The sequence below is a fragment of the Pelodiscus sinensis genome, chromosome 14, assembly GCF_052426305.1.
Source record: "Pelodiscus sinensis isolate ZL-2025 chromosome 14, ASM5242630v1, whole genome shotgun sequence".
NCBI lineage: Eukaryota > Metazoa > Chordata > Testudines > Trionychidae > Pelodiscus > Pelodiscus sinensis.
Genome location: NC_143065.1, coordinates 14,304,031 through 14,324,711, shown reverse-complemented (window position 1 = coordinate 14,324,711; position 20,681 = coordinate 14,304,031). Strand labels below are relative to the sequence as shown.

Below are 20,681 nucleotides of genomic sequence, written 5' to 3'. Positions count from 1 at the left end.
GTTGATGGCATAGTGCTTAGCAAAAGTCATGTCTGAAGACCATGTCTCTGTACTGCGAATATCTTGGATTGAGACTCCTTTGAGAAAAGCTAGAGAAGTGGACGTTGCTCTAGTGGAATGAGCCATAATAGGCGTTGATATGCACTTGTTCCGTAAAGTATAGCAAGTGGTAATACATTTCACGATTATTTTAGATTAAAAAAAAATTAATGGAGATTGCCTATCTCCTAGAACTGGAAGGGACCTTGAAAGGTCATCGAGTCCAGTCCCCTGCCTTCACAGCAGGGCCAAGTACCATCCCTGACAAATTTTTGCCCCAAATCCCTAAATGGCCTCCACAAGGATTGAACTCACAACCCTGGGTTTAGCAGGCCAATGCTCAAACCACTGAGCTATGCCTCCCCCCTGTGAAGACAATGGTTGGCCATTGGATTTTCTGTCAGAGCACAGGAAAAGCCGCTGGGATTGTTGAAAAGGGGGAGTCCAATCCAGATAAAAAGCAAGCGCCCTGCGGATGTCTAAGGTATGTAGACAGACTTCGTGAGTCATTGCACATGGTTTGGGGTAAAAAATTGAGAGTATTATAGGTTCGTTGATATGAAATTCCGAATTCACCTTCAGCAGAAATTTTGAGTGCGAGTGTAGTATTACCCCTTGGTTGATGAACAGGGTGTATGGAGGATCGGCCGAAAGAGCTGCCAATTCTCCAACTCATCTGGCTGACGTTATGGCTAGAAGGAATATCACCTTCATGGTGAGAGTCTGAATGTCACATGTGGCTAGAGACTCAAAGGGTTGATATGCGAGAGTGTTCAAAACAAACTCAAGATCCCACAGAGTAGGTGGTTTCCTGTGCGGAGGGTGTAAGTTCATTAATCCCTTCAGGAAACGTTTAGTCATCGGGTAAGACATAATTGAAAAGTCTCAATTGATTGTCTGAATGCAGAAATTGCCGAAAGAGGGACTTTAATAGATGAAAGACCCAGTTTAGAGCAGTGCAGATGGAGGGCATTGTCCAGAATGAAGTGAATTGGAGTGGACATTGTATCGAACCCGTTGGCTACACACCAAGAATGGAACTGATGCCACTTATGAAGGTAAGTCTTTCATGTGGAGTCACACCTGCTATGAAGTAATATATGTTTCACCTCTTGTGAACGAAGTGCTTCTGTGCTACAGAACCAGCTAGGAGCCATGCTGCAAGGTGCATTCAGTCAATTTGCGGTTGTGGCATGAACATCCCTGGCTGCATGAGCAGACCCGGTCGTTTGGGTAACGGATATGGTGGTCGCCGAGACATTTGCAGTAGAAGAGGGAGCCAGGTCTGTCTGGGCCAGAAGGGGGCTATTAGTATCACTGTGGCTCTGTCGTTGATTATCTTCTCCAGCACTCTTGGGAGAAGTGGAACAGGAAGGAAAACGTACAGAAGATGGTGGTGAGTCCAGCTGATCAGGAATGCATCCCTCAGAGATTTGGGGCCCTGACTGGCTGGGGCCCTGAACAGTATCTGGGACATTTGGTATTGTGATGCGTGGAATTGTCTTTGTCAGGTAGGTATGTTGCTATGAGAGTGATCTTGTGATTGATACATCAATTCCATAGCTTCGTGGCTTCTGCACACAGGGACCTTGATCGGACCCCTCCTTTTCGGTTGATGTAGCCCACCGTGGTCGTGTTGTCGGAGAAGACCTGAACCATCTGACCGCAGATTCTGGGAAGGAATGTTTTGCATGCATTGAACACCGCCCTGAGTTCCAGAAGATTGATGTGCTGCAGGGCTTCCTGAGTACTCCATTGGCCTTGAACAAATTCGCCCTTGCAGTGGGCTCCCCATCCTAGGAGAGAGGCATCCAAAGTAACTTGGACAGTGGGATGCGGATGGTGGAAAGGAACCCCAGAGAGCATGTTGGTCGGAGAATTCCACCACACGCGGGATCGTTTCACTGTCAATGGCAATGTTACTAGCCTGTATATGTCGCAATTGCCCGGACGATATATGGACGGCAGCCAATACTGCAGACATCTGAGGCGTAGTCTGGTGTGTTGCACTACATATGTTGCCACCGCCATGTGTCCCAAGAGTTGGAGGCAAGTAAGTATTGACAATCTTGGGATGAGGGACAGTGTCTGTGTGAGAGTTTGAATTCTGTGAAATCTTTCTGTAGGAATCGTAGAATCTAATCGTGCCCCAATGAACATGAGGGATTTTTGTGGTATGAGCAAAGACTTCAGAACGTCCAATACAAGGCCCACATCCGTGAATAAGTCTCGTGTGACCTGAGTGGCCGACAGTGCACTTTCGAACAAATGAGCCTTGATCAGGCAATCATCCAGGTATGGGAAGATCATGATGTCTTGATGATGAAGGTACGCTGCCACCACCGCAAGTGTCTTTGAAAACACTCTGGGTGCGGAGGAGAGGCCAAACGGAAGGACTTTGTATTGAAAGTGCTGCGTGTCTACGACGAACCTCAGAAAACATCTGTGCTGGGTGTATCATCACGTGGAAATATGCATCTTGTAGATCGAGGGACATGAACCAATCACCCTTGTTCAGGGCTGGAAATATAGAAGTTAGAGTCACCATCCTGAATTTCTGCTTCCTGAGGTACCGACTGAAATTGCGAAGGTCCAGGATCGGTTTCCATCCTCCTGATTTCTTCTTGGTGAGAAAATAGCGGGAGTAGAATCCTTTGTCCCAAAATTCATCGGGTACTGCCTCCACCGCATCAATTTCTATGAGACAGAGAACCTCTTGCATTAGGAGATTCTCGTGAGATGGGTCCCTGAAAAGGGACGGGGTTTGGAGGGGTGGTGGGGGGACGGGAAAGAAAAGTGATGGAGTATCCTGATGTTACCCAACTGTCTGTGGTGATGGTAAACCATCTGGGTTGGTACGGTCTCAGTCAATGATGGAATAAACTTCTGTGTTTCCGGGTCATACGTTAAAGGACCCTCAGTCCCTTGATCATACCATCAAACTTGCTGTCTGTTGTTCTGGGAATTAGGGTTTCGTCCGGTTTGAAGTCTTTGCTTTTGTTGACGTGGTCTGGGGCGTTGCTGTTGTTGTTGTGGGTGGTCTTGTTGTCTGAATCTTGGTGCCCCATACGAGAAGAGTTCTCTGTCTGAAGTAGGGAGTGTATCGTTTGCGACGATATGGAGGTGTATACATTCCTAACATTTTCTGAGTAGTTCTAGAGTCCTTGCCCGAATGCAGAACCTGGTCTGTTTTCTCTGCGAATAGACTCTGCCTGTCAAAAGGCAGGTCTTCTACCTTAGATTGTAAATTTTTAAGTATGGAGGCCATTTGTAGCCACGAAGAGTGTTTCAACCACTGATGTCGCTGTGACTCATGCCGCTGAATCGGCAATATCCAGGGAAATTTGTAAGGCCGTTGTTGAGGCCGTATAGCCTTTCTGGATAACTGATTTTTAAGAGCTGCCATTTCTCATCAGGCAAGTTCTCTAAAACTGCTACCATCTTCGAGTAATTATCGAAGGTATGGCTAGAAAGATGAGCCATATAGTTTGCCATTCTCAGTATAAGTGTGGCTGAAGAATAAACTTACCGTCCAAAAAGAGCTAAGCATTTAGATTCTTTATCAGCCACAGCATTCCTATGTTGTGGTGTCTTAGATTTTTGCTGGGCTGCGTCCACAACTAACGAGTTCGGTTGAGGGTGCATGAAGAGAAATTCCATCCCCTTCAGTGGAATGAAATATTTCTTGCCCGCCCTCTTATGAGTGGGCTGAGCGGACGCCGGTGCCTGCCATATATCATCAGCAATATCTATGATTGCTTCATCAAAGGGTAATGCCATCTTCGATTTTTGGGATTTTTGAAGATTCTTCAACAGTGTATGTTGTTTCTGTTGGACCTCCGCTACATGCATGTCTTGTGATTCTGCCACTCTTTTAAAGAGGTGTTGAAACTGACGAGTGTCATCTACTGGAGAAGAATTTCCAGGGAACACCGCATCATTTGGAGAGGAAAAAGCAACAGAATGGTCCACTGGGGATTGTTCCTGCTGTTGCTGTTTTGGTGTCACTAGTTGTGCTGACTCTAAGTGTACTTGAGGGCGAGGCACATTTCCAGCCGGTGTCGAAGGTCGAGTGGAAGCAGCCGGTGGTGTAGAGACCCTGGAGCTGGTGTGGGAACAATACCTATAGCGTCGTGGTGATCGGGAAGAAGAACGCCCAGAAGAGTACCGTCGCTCATTAGGATAGTCGCTATGGTGACGGTGATGATCACGATAATGAGACAATGAATATGCAGGTGAGTATCATCGTCTGTACTCGTGACAATATCGAGGTGAAGATAAGCGCGTAGTGACCTAGGTGAACGAGATCTGTATCTGGTGTACGAAGGTGATCGAGAATGTCTGCAGTAGCGACGTGGTGATGGTGAGTATTGATGATAGTGTCTTCTCAAGATATTGGTAACGTGAGAGTCATGCCTATGTGACTCGGAGAAAGTGGAAGAAGGTGATCTGGGCTGTGAATAAGGAGCTAAGTGCTCAGGGCTTGGTGAAAAGTGAAGCCTTGTGCTGGTTGAATGGTCAGCTCCTGCGGGCAGCAATGATTGATGCGACCTCTGGAGGGAGCCTTGGTGCTGCAGTGCAGGTGAATGAGCTGGGAGCTGGTACAGAGCAGCCCTGAAACACTAGCGCTTCAGTGCTTGTCAATTTCAGCTGAAGCCGGTGCCGGCAAAGAGCCTGCTGATACTGAGCTTGGTGCCAGTGATAGTGCCGGAGAGAAGGGGCACTGAAGATGTACCGGGGCAGCCGGTGCTGCGCTCGGTGCCGTAGCAGCTGGCACCAAGGTGGCTGGTGCCGCAGTCACTGGTGCCGAGATGGCTGGTGCCATGCTATCTGGCACAGAGAGAGACAGAGCTGGCACGGGCTGTATAGGTGCCGCATTAGCCGGTGCAGCGCTGATCGGAATCGACAGTGGCAAGGTTGGTTCTGCTGGTGCCGACTGTGACATTGGGACCACCTGGGCTGAAGCACCTGCAGCTGCGGGTGTGTGTGGGTGCCTGGGGATCGGCGCCAATGTCGATTCCAATCTGGGAGGCACCTCCATTGCCCGATATGTCCCCCTACTAGAGGTGGGACTAGGCTCAGAAACACTGTGGCTCTTCCCATGCCACTCGCCCTGCTGCTGTAGCCCGGTCGGTTTGTGACCCCTGCTCTTTGGGGTTTTCACTGCTGCCGGGGTACTTTGCTCTGAGTGAATATCCTGCGGCTGAAGCACCTTGCTGTAAAGAAGCAACTTCAGCCACATCTCGCGGTCCCGTCTCGCTTGGCCAGATAATTTCTGACAATGGAGGCATTTGTGGAGTACATGCCCCTCGCCCAGGCACTTGACACAGAATGAGTGTTCATCAGATGCTGGCATAGCTTTATGGCACTGAGAACACTTTTTGAAGCCAGAGGAAGCCGGCATTGTGAACTGAGGGAAAAACTTTTTTTTTTTTTTTTTTTGAAACAGAGGACTATTAAACAAACACTATCTAACTAAACTAACTTAACTACTAACTATTGGCTGACTGACTAACTATTTACAGAAATCTTTCTTAAACAGCTGAAGAGAAGGGAGGTGCTCTGTCTGTGACCGCTGAATTGTAAGGAGGAACTGGCGGAAAGCTGGACTCAGTGCAAGCTAACAATCAGTGCGAGCAGCACGTGCCCCACGCATGTGCGGTCCGGCTGGACCAGGGCTGACAACCCTCTGATCTGCGGCGCCGGGACGAGCCTGACACCTCAAGTGGAGCACCCATGGAGACATCACCGAAGAAGAAATCTCCTATACTGAAAAGTTCACTGTGTTTTTTCATGTTCAAATTACAGTTGGTGTTGAAGAAAAGGTTCTGCCAGTTTTGCATTATATTTGACACATTGAAAAAGTTATTGCTGTGTCCTCACAGGCAGATGACAATATTCAATGGAAATGAATCCTTCAGTATTGTATTCCTATTTTCAGATGGATTATTGTAAATCCAATGATATACATTATATATCAATTCACAATAAAATTGAAATGACTTTTCCCTGGAAAATAAATGGGGAGTTTATACCCAATGATCCAATAACAGCATGCTTCAGATTGATAAATTAGAGGTATAAGGTTCTGTATCCTATCTCTGATATAGTCATACGTATACAAAACTAATTTAAATAAATTGTTTGTGTGAATACCTGAAAGCAATAAAACCAGATTTATGACAGAGGCACAACTAGATGGATGAACAGTGTAACTTCTTTTGGTCTACAGTCTTTAATTTGCAGAGATTTTTCAAATTAAGAATATTCCCTAGCTACAATGAATATGCAAAGATTTTTATTCCCCAAACAGTAATGTGATGGAAGCCAAATCATCTGTCATTTGTGTTAATTTAATTATCAGGCTACATTCAATTATCCAATATAAAATGCAAATGAAGTAGATGATTAGTTGACAGCACATACCAATTATGTTTATTATAATAATTAAATCAGACAAAGTAGAAAAGGGAATGAAAATTTAATAAAATATGAGGGGATTTTTAATTAAACAACAAGAGTTTAATTAGAAACTCTAATCCTATAGTAAATAGATGATTGGCTTAATCAAAGATAGGGACATTCATTTTATTTTTACTATTATTTTGAGTGCATCTTTAGTACCATGGGGCCTGTTTTCTTAAGTTAATAGACTAAATGGTGACAAAGAGAACCAGTTTCACTGACCATACTTTATGCAAAGCAGATGCCTAATAAAGCAATCTCACACTAGCACATGATTATAGAATTCCTTGTCTTGTAAAAATGCAAGCTGTCTAACCCTACAGTAAATAAAAGTTCACGTGCTGATACAAAACAGACAGTGAAGTTTACTCTTGACTAATGATACTAAAACATTTAACATATTACAGGATTGTTTGCTTTAAAATTTTTTAGTTTCATAACCCATTCATTTCATTTTGTGATAGTAGTGACCTAGAAAAAAGCTGGAGGTTAAAACAGGATATGAAAAACAAATATTACTAATAAAATAAATATGGGCAATGTCAGAAAGTTGTAGAAATTTTAAAATAAATTGAGCTAGTCTGGGCCAAACAAAAGAGAATCCCTTTATCTGATCACTGCTTGCAGTGATTATTTGGCTACATGGACCAAAGCTTATTTTGTGGTGAGTACATTAATGATAACTGTAATGAGACTGTGACCATGTCTTTGTATGTGTGTTCACAGTGGCTATCATGATGGGGCACTAATCCTAACAACAGCTTCTGGGTGCTACTGACAGACAAATATTAAATAATAGTACGAAGAGAAAATAATTTCGTATCTTTTTGAGTTGCCATTCAGCTACAGGTAAAGAATTTTATAGTCTGACAATGAGAGCCAAAATGGCCATTAGTTTCAGTGGCATAGTGAGGGTGTTATGCGCCCGAGGGCAAAGACAAAATTTGCACCCCCCCGGGGGTGCAAACTAGTCTGACCCATTCCAACCCACCTGAGCCTGCAGCTGGCGCTGCTGGGGTCTGGTTTTCAGGTTCATGGGGCTGTGGGCTTTGCTGGTCAGACAACAAAATACAGCCCCCTGTGGAAGGTGAGTTGAGGTCGGCGTCTGAATGCATCCCGCCTTGTCAAAGGGAAAGTGGTGCCCTCAGATTCCTGTTTCCCAGACACAAAGTGCGGGGTTAATGTAGCATATTTCAAGGGGCCAGAAAAACCTGTGGCGAGCCTGTGAGCCACGGGACAGGCCCGGGGCACTGCCCTGAAAGAGCGCCTGCAGGCTGGCGTGTGAAACCAGACGCACCCATCAGGCCTGCCTGGAAACGTGGAGGGAACAGAAACAATAATTCCAATTTCCTGGGAATGAGCTCTTGCTCCCCGCTCCGAGCTGGAGAATGATTTAAAGCACCCAGGATTTTATTGACCTAAATCACCTGGGAATTTATTTTAAAACAAGCCACTAAAAAACTGTGGAAACCCCCATTGGCTCGAGGGTGCAGCTCTTCAGCTTTAGTCGTGCCCGAATCTTGTTTACTCCGCTGCTCGGATTAACAGGATTGAAACCAGCCCCGCAAAGGAACTTTCTGCTGCTGAAGGAAAATGAGAAGAGAAGTCCTGGAGGAACAGGGGCCTTTCTGAGCGTGCCAAGGCCAGCCTGGCTGGTCAGCCTGGTGCACAGCAATAGAAAACACACACAACTGAAGGGGTAGCGAGAGCCCGTCTGTAGCCCCAAACCCACCAGCCTGCAGGGCAAGGTTCCACTCCCGACCGCGGAGCGTTCAGCTAAACTTTTGGCAGTTACGTTGGCGCTCCCCTAGTGTGGTGCCCGGGGGCAACTGTCCCCTCTGTCCCCCCTCACCATGCCACTGATTAGTTCTGCATATCTCTAACAGAAATAAATAGCTTGAAGAATTGCCATCAAAGGTCTACTATGCTATACTGTCTCTATTTTAGCAATGACATAAAATTGTTTTATGTAGCTGAAGAAGTTATTTATTACTCCTCAAACTTAATCCAGTTTAGAGATAGATTGATGGCTCATGACTATCTACAAGTACAGATGCTGAAGATTTAAACAGACTGCAATTTACCAGCTGGGAATCATGTCCTCAAGACAAACGCATTTATGCACATACTTTATCTCTTGGCTACCTACTCACCATAACCATCTGCTAGGATGGCATGGTGCCTGCTCACAAGCTGGCAGACCTTTGCCCTAGGGCACAAATTTAAACAGCAAAAGGCACGACAGAGCACTACAACTGACATCTCTGGAAAGAAGTTCCTCTTCTGTGCATGTCCCTTTTCCAGCGGATCACATCTGTTTATACTTGTGTGCCAAAAAAATAATTTCTGAAGTGGAGAGAAAAGGAAGTTGGAGTTCACTGGCACTTCTGTATACCAACCAGACCAGTTAGATGGCAGTGGGACTCTGGGAAGCTCAGCAATACCACTCATCTCTCAAAATGAGCGCATTACAAAAATACCTGCAGGCAGTCTATGTGAATGAGCAGTGTATCTGCAGGACTTCTTGAATTCTGCTTCAGTGAAGTCTAAAACCTTGATTCAACTTCCAAAAGTTACTTAACATTAGCTCTGCAAAACACAGCACCATCCTGGGAGTCAGTTTCTTGAAGGACCAGTGCCAGGCAACTTTTAGATACTGAATTAGGATTTGGCTTCACACAGTAGCCAGGGTACACCAGTGATAGAAATGTAGCCGTGTTAGTCTGGGGTAGTTGAAGCAAAATGCAGGACAATGTAGCACTTTAAAGACTAACAAGATGGTTTATTAGATGATGAGCTCATCATCTAATAAACCATCTTGTTAGTCTTTAAAGTGCTACATTGTCCTGCATTTTGCTTCAGGGTACACCAGTTTTTCTGAAGCCATGGCCAAAACCATCAAAATTATATTTTATACTGTCAGCCCTAAGATGTTACAATGTTCGAATTGCTGTTGACAGCCCTACCATTATGGTTCAAAAGGTTTCCCCCCTTAAACTTATACTGACAAGTTGAAACATTCACTTACATCTGCTCTTCAATTTATGAAGGGGATAAAACATTTAGTTCTGAATAAAATAGTTTAATAGAAAAGGATACAGGAGAAACAGACATAAAAGAGTAATACTGCAAATGACAATGTAAAATACATTATATAACCAAATAATATCAAAGGATAATTCGACATAATACAACTTATATACACATATACACAGTCAAGCCCAAATATTGAAAAATAAATAGCAAAGGCAAAGTTCTGCTCTGATTTACACCATGGTAAACCCAGTCTAAACCAAGAATCTTGGATGAGCTGTAAGAAAGGGAAAAGTTTAATCCCAAATATCCTCAAAGTTTTGCATCATGATTATTTGTAAGCAATTCTTTTTAGTGTGGGAGTTCAAGGAGTTCATTATAACTGTGGGCACAGTGTCCAGAAAGTTGAAGGGAATTTGCAATGTACAAACAGGAAAGTAAAATGAATAGAAGAATGAAGAAAAAGGGATAAATTCTATTGTCAAATATGTATGCACAGCAAGATTCCTGGTAAGGTGCATGGTAGCATGGCCCCACAGCTGCTTAATGAGCCCTGCTCAGGGCTGCCATGCAAGGAGTTGCCTGGCTAAGAGAGGGGCACTTCTGCTGCTGCTGTACCTGAGGTGCTCCTCCCCCAGCTAGTCAGCTCAGTGCGCGACAGCCCTGAGCCCCTCATTAAGTAGCTGTGCAGGCCATACTATTGCGCAGCTTGGAGGGAAGATTGATGCACAGCTTTTATTGGCTTCCATAACATTTGAATTTGGTAGAATTCAAATATAGCATTTGGCCTTCTCTCTGGACAAATATTTATCCAATAGGAAACGAGATTAAAGGAAAATATATAAACATAAAATATAACACTCTTGTTGACACGTAAAACATACTTGTCAACAGTCCTGTTCTGGTAGCGTCCAGGTGCAACCATATGGTTGGTCAGTGCTATCAGTATCTCAAGTATAAGAGAACCAAAACCATACCAAATCAATAGCAAAAAGAATGATGTCCCTCTTCACATTCCCCATTTAGTCTGAATTTGGTAACAACTATTATCAGATATTTTTGTCCTAATACAAAATGTAGGCTCTTATCTTATAGATGCTTCGGTATATACATACATTTACACATTTGAGTTTCAGTAGCACTGCTCATGTCATTAAATTGTTTCAGGATCAGGGTCTAAACATGTGCACTATAATCCCAGTCAAATTTCTGACTTCCTTACCTGATTATCTGGGTGATTTACAGTAAAATACCCAACACAAACAATGACTTCATGTAGCAGTCCTTCACAAGTATGCTGAGAACAGTACCACAACAAAGAGCTGATAATATGACGGAAGGCAAGGGAAAGTCCTTCAGCACCTATAACAGACTGACAGAAAACATGAAATCATAACCTAGCAATATACTACAGGGACTAACTGAAACAAATGAGAGCTGAAATTACAAACTGCATACTTTTCAATGTTTTCAGGAAGTATTCAAGTAAGATTTTGGTTATTCTTTTGGTAGCATAATGGTGTTGGTAAAATAAGCCAAATGAACTCCTTCCTTTTCCTCCTCCTTTTTTCAGCAACTTATCAGTACAATGCTAATTAATATGATAAATGCCCCGGTAAATAAAACTAAATTTTAGTTTTAAGTGGTCAAAGAAAAATATGGGCTCTTCTCAGTTGGCATTATGTTAGCATTAAGTAGCCAATTTATTTAAATATGCAGAACATGTTCCGGGAAAACTTAATACTAATAATAATTCTCGGCAATAAGCAAAGGAAAACAAATCATTCCCTATTTTTGCAAAAGAGCAGAATACATTTCTCATTAATATCTTGTGTGTTCTAAACGGAAAAGAAGGATAAATAATAACTAATAACTTTTCCAAACAAACATTTTCAAAAGTTAGAAACATCCAAAAGACGACAACCATCAGCTGCAATTCTTTTTTGGGATACTTTGTGAAACTAGGCAAATTGCTGTAATGTGGAGATTCAGGAGAATTAGATTTTATCTGTGCAGCCTACAGCCTCTATTTAATAAACATGTCAAACAGACAGAGCGACATAAGGTCAAAGGGGAAAGCTGAAGCATAAGGAATGAGCATGACAGTCTACTAACTCTAATGAAAGAACAGTGCAGGCCTGTGGGAAAATATCTTTCATCTGAAAGTCTTCTTTATTTCATATCTTCTAGTCCGTGTGGTAGAGTTAGGATTTAACGTAAAAAAAATTCAGCCCAGAAAAATGAAATTTTTGTTTTAGAAAACTAGCAATGGATAGTTTCCATCTCCTTAGCTAATACCCCCAATAAGTAATAATACTTTCAAGTTCCAAAATATAATATAGTAACTAATTGCTACTTTATATAATATATCAATATGTTTTTATTCAATTAGTCATGTCCATGCACGCTGTGACCTAATGATCTGTGTTTAACCTTCCCTGATAACAACAGGCCAAGGGGTACACAAGTTTGTGTATAAAAGTTAAACTAATTTTTCAAAGAAACTGTGCTTCCTCTTTAGCCTGAATTAATAGTATTCCGTGTATTGTTTCTCACTATCATCTTTCAATTGTTTAGACTGTCAAGTTAGATGTACACACCCATGAGTCTGTGCTGATATTAATTCATATCGTGCCAGAAGTGGACCTCTTTTTTTAATCAGAAAACTGTTCTGTGATCTTACTATTACAGGAGGAAACTGTTCCTGAGAGCTAATAATTGTCACCAGCACATAAACTCTTGCCTGCCTTTTATTCTGCTATAGTTTCTAAGGGTCAGAAAGGACAATAATATGTTTCAGGTGTATGCTGCCTTTTTAATATTAACTAAAGAGTTAACAATAATAGATGGAGACACGCAGTTACTAAGAATGGAACACCGATTCTGTTATTCAAAACAATCCAATTCAGCAAAGCTGGTAAGCAAATGCTTTACTGAACTGAAGCCCACCTCAGATTCACATAGTCATTAATTGCTATACTTAATACAAATCAGTTCTACAGAGCACAAATGAACACGGTTATATCAAATGGAGGGCTTGTGATACAATGCAAGTTTGGTCATAGATGCTCAGATACAATGGTAATGAGTAGACAAACATAGCACTGGGTGTCTTTTTAATTAAAGTTAAATATTCTGATACAGGTTGGACCTCTCCAGTCCAGCACCCTTGGGACCTGACTGGTGCCGAACCAGAGAACTTGCTGATCCATGGCAGGTCAATATTGTCTAGCAGCATTACCAACACTTCCACTTCTTACTGGGCTCTTAGATGTTTGAGGGTAAATTAGAGTAAAATAACAGCACAGAACACTGAGAGCTAGGACTGGTGGCTGTAAATAAACTTTATGGGATCATGGGAAACTTGGGCACACCCATGGTAAGTGGACATCTGGCTAACAAATCATGCTGGACCACTGATGTTTCCAGACCAGAGAATTCTGGAGTAGAGAGGTTCAACCTGTATGACTTTAGGGAGCAAATATTTTTTTAAGTAGAGTGAAATCTTAGGTGTAGCCCTAAAGATGGTACAGAGTTCTATGTATTACAGCTCTGGTAATTTGTATCAGCTGAGGATCTGCCTCTTGATGCATAACCATAATGTCTGCACCAACTGATAACATGTTTCCAGCAGCAAGAACCACAGAACATAATGTAGAAGACAACTTCTTGAAGAATCATTTTATAAAATACAGAAACATGGGTCAACAAATTGTGAAAAATTTACATATGAGATACCATCTACTTTTTGGAAATTTGCCCCCAAAGACTGGTCTTGACTCTGCAACTGGATCCATGTGGATGAAGGAGTCTTCCCTCAGGATATGTCTACACTTGCACCCTAGTTCAAACTAGGGATGCAAATGTAGGCGACCAAAATTGCTAACGAAGCGGGGATTTAAATATCTCACGCTTCATTAGCACGATCTCACCAGCGCGTTACTCTGCTCAACAGCTGTTTGAAAAGTGAAAGTGCGGGCTGTGACGCATTAGTTCGAACCAAGCCCCTTGGTTTGAACTAATGTTACTCAAAAAAAAAATGAGGAGTAATGTTAGTTCGAACCAAGGGCTTTGGTTCGAACTAATGCGCCCGGCGCGCACTTTCACTTTCAAAACAGCTGTTGAGTGGAGTAATGCGCCGTCGAGATCATGCTAATGAAGCGCGAGATATTTAAATCCCCACTTCATTAGCAATTTAGGTCACCTGCATTTGCATCCCTAGTTCGAACTAGGGTGCAAGTGTAGACGTACCCACATAGACCTTTTTGTTGGAACAGGGCTATTAGTTGTACTAAAACAAAAAATTAAGAAGTGGGTGTTGAGTGTGAATTATCCTGCATTCTTTACTAAGGCAAAACTCCTGCTGATTTCAGTGCAGTGCAGAAATGAGTCCAGGATGTACAATATGATTGGACAAATTATTCATTTTATATTGAATAATATACTGCATGAAATTGTTGTTAGCAAAAAAAAGTTTAACAAAATAATGTTAATTTCATCTCTCTAATAAAAACAACTTTTACCCTTTTATTTTTGGAATACTTTAATAGTATTTTTTCTTAAAATGGCAAAGTTATTTATTTGCATCATGCACTAATTGCCAGTCAAATTTTTTTTTTCCAAGAGAGATTTGGTCCCCACCTGCAAAACTTTAATGCTTTCTTTTCGTGAGGAATTTTAAAAAATAGTATTATTCTGGTTGAATTGCCCCATCTTAAATTCAAGTAAATGGCAAGTCACACTTAAACACAGTGTCATATAAGGATGGGGCCATCAACTCAAAGCATCTAAGCAGCTCACATTAACAGTTCTTACACAAGTAAGCTGTTTGTGGACGTTGGCACGGAAGGTTTGAAAGCTTGTAACATAGGAGATTAGATTTGATATGTAAAATACTGGTCACTCTCAAAATCAGTAGAACAAAAATAGTAATGTTATATATTCAGTTTAGTTTGCAAGTTCTGAATGTCTGTCTTATAATAAAAACGGATTATATTTATTATTTCTCATATTTAGGCAATGGAAGTAACATTAACAAATGGCAACTCTATGAATGGAGAAATGAGACCAAAAAGTATTTATTTCATTTGTGACTCTTCCTCAAGTTAATTTTAAATACAATTATATGCATTTGGCTAAATTTATAAAATACATACAACAATGTATGTTCTAATTTTAAGCACAAGCTAAAAAGACAAAAATTGTTACCTGAAAAGCTGGCAGATCAAGAACTGCAAAGCTATTGAAGAAGCATAAACTCTGAATAGCAACCTGGATTGTGTTCTCTGTATAACTCTCTTTGGGACTTGCTGTATTTGGGTCTGAGATTGTGCCATGGAAAAGAATACAGTACAGCATATGCAAGACTCCAACTAGATCTGTAGTCTGAAGAACTGTAGTTAGTCCGGTGGGATCCTGACGTGTATTGTCAAATATAGTCCAAGACCTGTCAAAGAAAAATTAAATCAGGGGTCTCAAACTCAATTTACCTTAGGGTCAGTGCCAGTACTGAAATCCTCCTAGTGGGACAGTGGGAACTCCCCTCCTCTGGCAAGGCTGCAGGGGTGTGTATCTCCACACATATCCCCCATGTGTTCCCTGGCCCCACTTGCTGGCCCTCACTCTTGCCCGACCCCCTCGTGCGTCCTCTTGGCCCCACCTACTGCCCCCAGAGAATGTATTCCCTCTTCTTCCCTGGGAGCCCATTCTGCCACCACTAGACTAGAATGGCTTCTGGCTGATAGTTCTGTACCATTGTTGGCACATCCCTGTAGCCCAGGAGAGTTGTGTGCAAAGCTGTCCTATCCATAGCATGCTTTGGTGCAGCCACTTGAGGTCCTACGCTTTGGGGGGGGCCTCATGGCGACTGCCAGACCAGTTCTATGAACAGAATAGCTTGTGGGGCCCTGGGTGGGCTAAGGCTGGCAGCAGCAGTCAGGCTCCCCAGTACTCACTGCAGCAGTGGGAGCCTCAGGGAAGCGGAGCTACACAGCAGCTTGCTCCACTCTGCTGCTATCTCCCAAGCCAGCCTGGACTGCCCTGGGAGATGGTGGTGGGGCAGAGCAGAGGCTGTTGGGGGTGCCCAGATTGTGGAATAGTTATAAAGAAGACTCAGTTAGTGCAGGGGACCCAACCTATGCTGCCAAATTGTGCCACGCTCACCGGTAATCCCCGAGGGCACATCCCTGGGGGACAGGGCTTGTGGCAAGGGGTGCGATAGGGCTGCAGGAACTATGGGTATGTCTACACTAGCCCCCTTGTTCGATCTAGGGAGGCTAATGAGGGCGATCAAAATTGCAAATGAAGTGCGGGATTTAAATATCCCATGCCTCATTAGCATGGTCCCGGCTGGTTGCCATTTCAGAAATTGACTAGCCCAAAGTAACTGCCCGCATCAATACGTGGAAGTGAAACGGGATTCCAAATTAAAGCCCTAAATTGAATTAGCTGTTATTCCTCCTGGAATGAGGTTTACCAGCTAATTCGATTTAAGGGCTTTAATTCGGAATCCCGTTTCACTGCCGTGTGTAGACCCGGGCAGTTACTTCGGGCTAGTCAACTTATAAAACGGCGACCATCCGGGAACCTGCTAATGAGACGCAGGATATTTAAATCCCGCGCTTCATTTGCAATTTCAGTCGCCCTCATTAGCCTCCCTAGATCGAACTAGGGGGCTAGTATAGACATACCCTTACATGCCAGCAGCCATGCACAGGTCGGTCTGTGAAACTGCTTGGGTCGCAGCTGGCCTGTGGGCCATGAATTTGCAATCCCTGCATTAAACTGTCTAAAATGAAAACTATCAGAAAGGCTAACATTTAAAATATGTCAAATAGAAGAAAACATGAACAAATCTGATGTCTGTAATATATCATGAAACTGTAGTATTTCTGCAAAATGTTTAACAATGTACACTCATTTATATACGAAGGCTCTCTAGATAACTGTTCACCTATCTCTATAATCTTTCTCCAAAGATTCCGAGCTCTGATCCACTCCTAGGTTCATGCTAACCAGTTGATACCAGGCAGGAACTCCATAGCTTGAAAGTTATGATAACTTGGAGCACTCATAGTAACTCCTTGCACACATCTAATACATATATTTAGTCTATACCCCATATTCTATTAACATAATTTGTTGGTTTCTTGTAAAGGGAAATCATGCCTTACTAATCTGCCAGAGTTCTTTGAGGGAGTCAACAAGCATATGGACAAGGGGGATCCAGGGTATATAGTGTACTTAGATTTCCAGAAAGCCTTTGACAAGGTCCCTCACCAAAGGCTCTTAAGTAAAGTGAGTTGTCAGGGGATAAAAGAGAAGTTCCTTTCATGCACTGATAACTGGTTAAAGATAGGAAACAAAGGGTAGGAATAAATGGTCATTTTTTAGAGGTAAACAGTGGTGTTCCCACATGGGATCCGTATAGGGACCAATCCTATTCAACATATTCATAAATAATTTGGAGAAAAAAGTAAACTGAGGTGGCAAAATTTGCAGATGATATTAAACTGCTCAATATAGTTAAGACCAAAGCAGAATGTGAAGAGCTTCAAAAGGATCTCATAAAACTAGATGATCGGGCAACAAAATGGCAGATGAATTTTAATATCGCTAAATGCAAAGTAGTACATATTGGAAAACACAATCCCAGGTATACATACAAAATAATGGGGACTAAATTAGCTATTACCTCTCACGAAAGAGATCTTGGAGTCATTGTGGATAGTTCTCTGAAAACATCCACTCAATGTGCAGCAACAGTCAAAATAGCAAGCAGAATATTAGGTGCCAATGGTTCTTTGTCTGTGTAGATAATGGTGTCAGTACTCTTCCGCTCTTATTGCCATTGTATAAATCCATGGTACGCCCCCATCTTGAATACAGGGTGTCCCCGCTTTAAGTAGCCCAGGTATACGTCAGTTCCGCATTAATGTTACTGACGCTTGTAGGAGCTGATGAGTTCTAAGTCTTCCCATTCCCTGTTCTTAAGTCGTGCAAAATAATTGCACAAATGGAAGTCAGCTGTGGGGAAAAAATTCCCCGCTTTAAGTCATTTCGCTATACATGCACATTTTTGGAATGTATCTTGGATGTATAGCGGGTATGCTCTGTATTGCGTACAAATGTGGTCATCTCATCTCAAAAAAGATATCTGGGCATTGGAAAAAGTTCAGAAAACAACAAGAAAATGATTAGGGGTTTGGAACGGCTGCTATATGAAGAGAGATTAAAAAGACTGGGACTTTTCAGCTTAGAAAAGAGGAGACTAAGATGAGATATAATAGAGGTCTTTAAAATCATGTGTGGAGAAAGTGAATAAGGAAAAGCTATTTACTTGTTTCCATAACATAAGAACTAGAACAAATGAAATTAAGAGGTAGCTGGTAACAAAAGGAAGTATTTCTTCACGCAATGCATAGTCAACCTGTGGAATTCCTTGCTAGAGGGCATTGTAAAGACCAGGGGTGTGTCTAGACTACATGCCTCCTTCGACGGAGGCATGTAGATTAGCCAGATCGGAAGAAGGAAATGAAGCCGCGATTATTTTAATCGCGGCTTCATTTAAATTTAAATGGCTGCCCCGATCTGCCGATCAGCTGTTTGTCGGCAGATCGGGGCAGTCTGGACGCGATGCCCCGACAAAGAAGCCTTTCTTCATCGGCACAGGTAAACCTGGTTTCACGAGGCTTACCTGTGCCGATGAAGAAAGGCTTCTTTGTCGGGGCATCGCGTCCAGACTGCCCCGATCTGCCGACAAACAGCTGATCGGCAGATCGGGGCAGCCATTTAAATTTAAATGAAGCCGCAATTATTTTAATCGCGGCTTCATTTCCCTCTTCCGATCTGGCTAATCTACATGCCTCCGTCGAAGGAGGCATGTAGTCTAGACACACCCCAGGACTTTAACAGGGTTCAAAAAAGATATTAGATAAATTCATGGAAGATAGGTCCATCAATGCTTATTAGCCAGGGTGGGCAGGGATGGTGTCTCTAGCTTCTGTTCATCAGAGGCTGACAATGGGTGACAGGGAAGGGATCACCTGATGATCCCTTGTTCTGTTCATTCCCTCTGGGGCATCTGGCATTGGCCACTATCAGAAGGCAGGATACTGGGCTAGCTAGATATTTGGTCTGATTCAGTATGGCCGTTCTATTTTTTTAAAAGCTTCTTTATGACAATGGCCGGGAGAGGTGGAGGAGTGTCCTAGGGACCATCACCAATTTAATGGGCAAAGACATGGTGGCTTGAACAACTGGAAATATGGACATATTAAATAGCAACAAGATACCAGTATCAAATGACATTCACCCTAAAGTTAAGAAGAATGAATTTTAAGAATTAAATAGATGAGCTCAGAACAAAAATATACAACCTCTTATTAAAATCAGCTACTATATTAGAAGACTACAGGGTAGCAAAAGCTACAGAAAAAGAATAAATAGTACACCTTGTGTAATGGAAAACCATACTTCTTCAATCTATGAGAATCTCTTGTGAATGCAAAAAACCTCCCAAACAAACCAACCAAAAAACCCCATGTTTAAAAGAAAGCTAACAGATTTAATAAATCTAAACTTTTAAAAAGCCTTTGACATAGCCCCTCATAAGAGTCTATTGAGGAAACTAAATAGTCTTGTGGTGAAAGTTTTGCTATGACAAACAGATAGAAAACAGAATAGGAATAAATGGTCAATTTTCAACAAGTGGTTAACACTGGGTTTCCTTACTGAAATCAGAACTGGTATTGTTTCATATACTTCCTAATAATATGGAAAAGGGCGTGAAACAGTAAAGTGATAAAATCTGCATGTGATACAAAATTATTTAGAATAGTCATTGTTATACCAAATTTGGAATGCAGCTTCCTCTTATCATAACTCAAAGCAAGGTCACGGTTTGGATATGCCAGGACAATGGGATGTTCCCAGAATGAGATTGTTTCTAATTAAATGGAAAGGGAGCAGTATGGTAGAAGGGACAGTTATACTGTAGAATGACCACAGGGGGGCAAGGGGCCAGGCATGGGGACCAGGACAGCTATAACCCCACTAGGTCAGCAGTGTGCAGGGGCTGATGAAATTGGGGATTTGTGGGGGGTTTAAAGGGCTTGCATGTTGAAGGGATAGCACTGTGTCCCTAGATATTACTGGTTTAATCAGGTGGGGGGGAGAAAAGGTGGAGGAGTTGCACTGTATGTAAGAGAGCAGTATGATTACTCAGAGCTCCAGGAGAAAAGCTGAGTTGGCTGATGTGGTTGCAGAGCCATTGGCCATTATCTTTGAAAACTTGTGATGACTGGGGGAGGTCCTGAACCTTTGTAAAAAGGCAAATGTAGCGCCAATCTTTAAAAAAGGGTAAAAGAACAATTCAGGGAACTACAGTCTGGTCAGCCTCACCTCAGTCTCTGGAAATACCATGGAGGGAATCCATCAGGAATCCATTTTGGAGCACGTGGAAGAGAAGAAGTGATCAGGAAAAGTCAACATGGATTCACCAAGGGCAAGTCATGCCTGACCAACCTGATTGCCTTCTATGACAAGTTAACTGGTTCTGTGGATATTGGGAAGGCAGTGGACGTGATGTCCCTTGATTTTAGCAAAGCTTTTGATACCATCTCCCACAGCACTCTTGCCAGCAAGTTAGGGAAGTGTGGATGGCTCAATGTCTAGTTGGTGGTCGGTATCAAGCTGAGTGCCCCAGGGTTTGGTTCTGCGGTCGGTTTTGTTCAACATCTTTATTAATGACCTGGATGAGGTGATGCAAGGGGGAGAGACAGATATCTTGCACTACGGACGGAATAATCCCAAGCACTGTTACAGGCTGGGGACTGATTAGCTAAGCAGCAGTTTGTCAGAAAAAGACCTGGGGATTATAGTGGATGAGAAGCTGGATATGAGTAAACTGTGTGCCCTCGTAGCCAAGAAAGCTAACAACATATTAGGTTGCATTAGGAAAAGCATTGCCAGCAGATCTAGAGAAGTCATTATTCCCCTTTATTCGTCACTAGTGAGACCATATCTGGAGTACTGTGTCCAATTCTGGGGCTCCCCCATTAAGAAAGGAATATAGACATACTGGAGAAGGTCTGACAGATGGCAACAAAAATGATTAGGGGGCTGAAGTACATGACTTATGAGGA

At 42.6% G+C, this 20,681-nt stretch overlaps 1 protein-coding gene across 10 annotated transcripts in view; it reads right to left on the bottom strand.

The window, feature by feature from the left end:
• SCAPER (S-phase cyclin A associated protein in the ER) overlaps nt 1-20,681 on the bottom strand; it is a 406,842-nt gene that overhangs the window by 33,086 nt on the left and 353,075 nt on the right. For 9 of the 10 annotated variants that reach the window (XM_075897363.2, XM_075897366.2, XM_075897365.2 and 6 more), the window contains 2 exons: nt 14,746-14,983; nt 10,760-10,909 (listed from right to left, as the gene is read on the bottom strand). In XM_075897363.2, coding sequence (XP_075753478.1) covers nt 10,760-10,909; nt 14,746-14,983 — 388 coding nt within the window. Of the gene's footprint in view, nt 1-10,759; nt 10,910-14,745; nt 14,984-20,681 lie in introns of those variants that run through there. The other variant, XM_075897373.2, reaches the window with a different exon arrangement.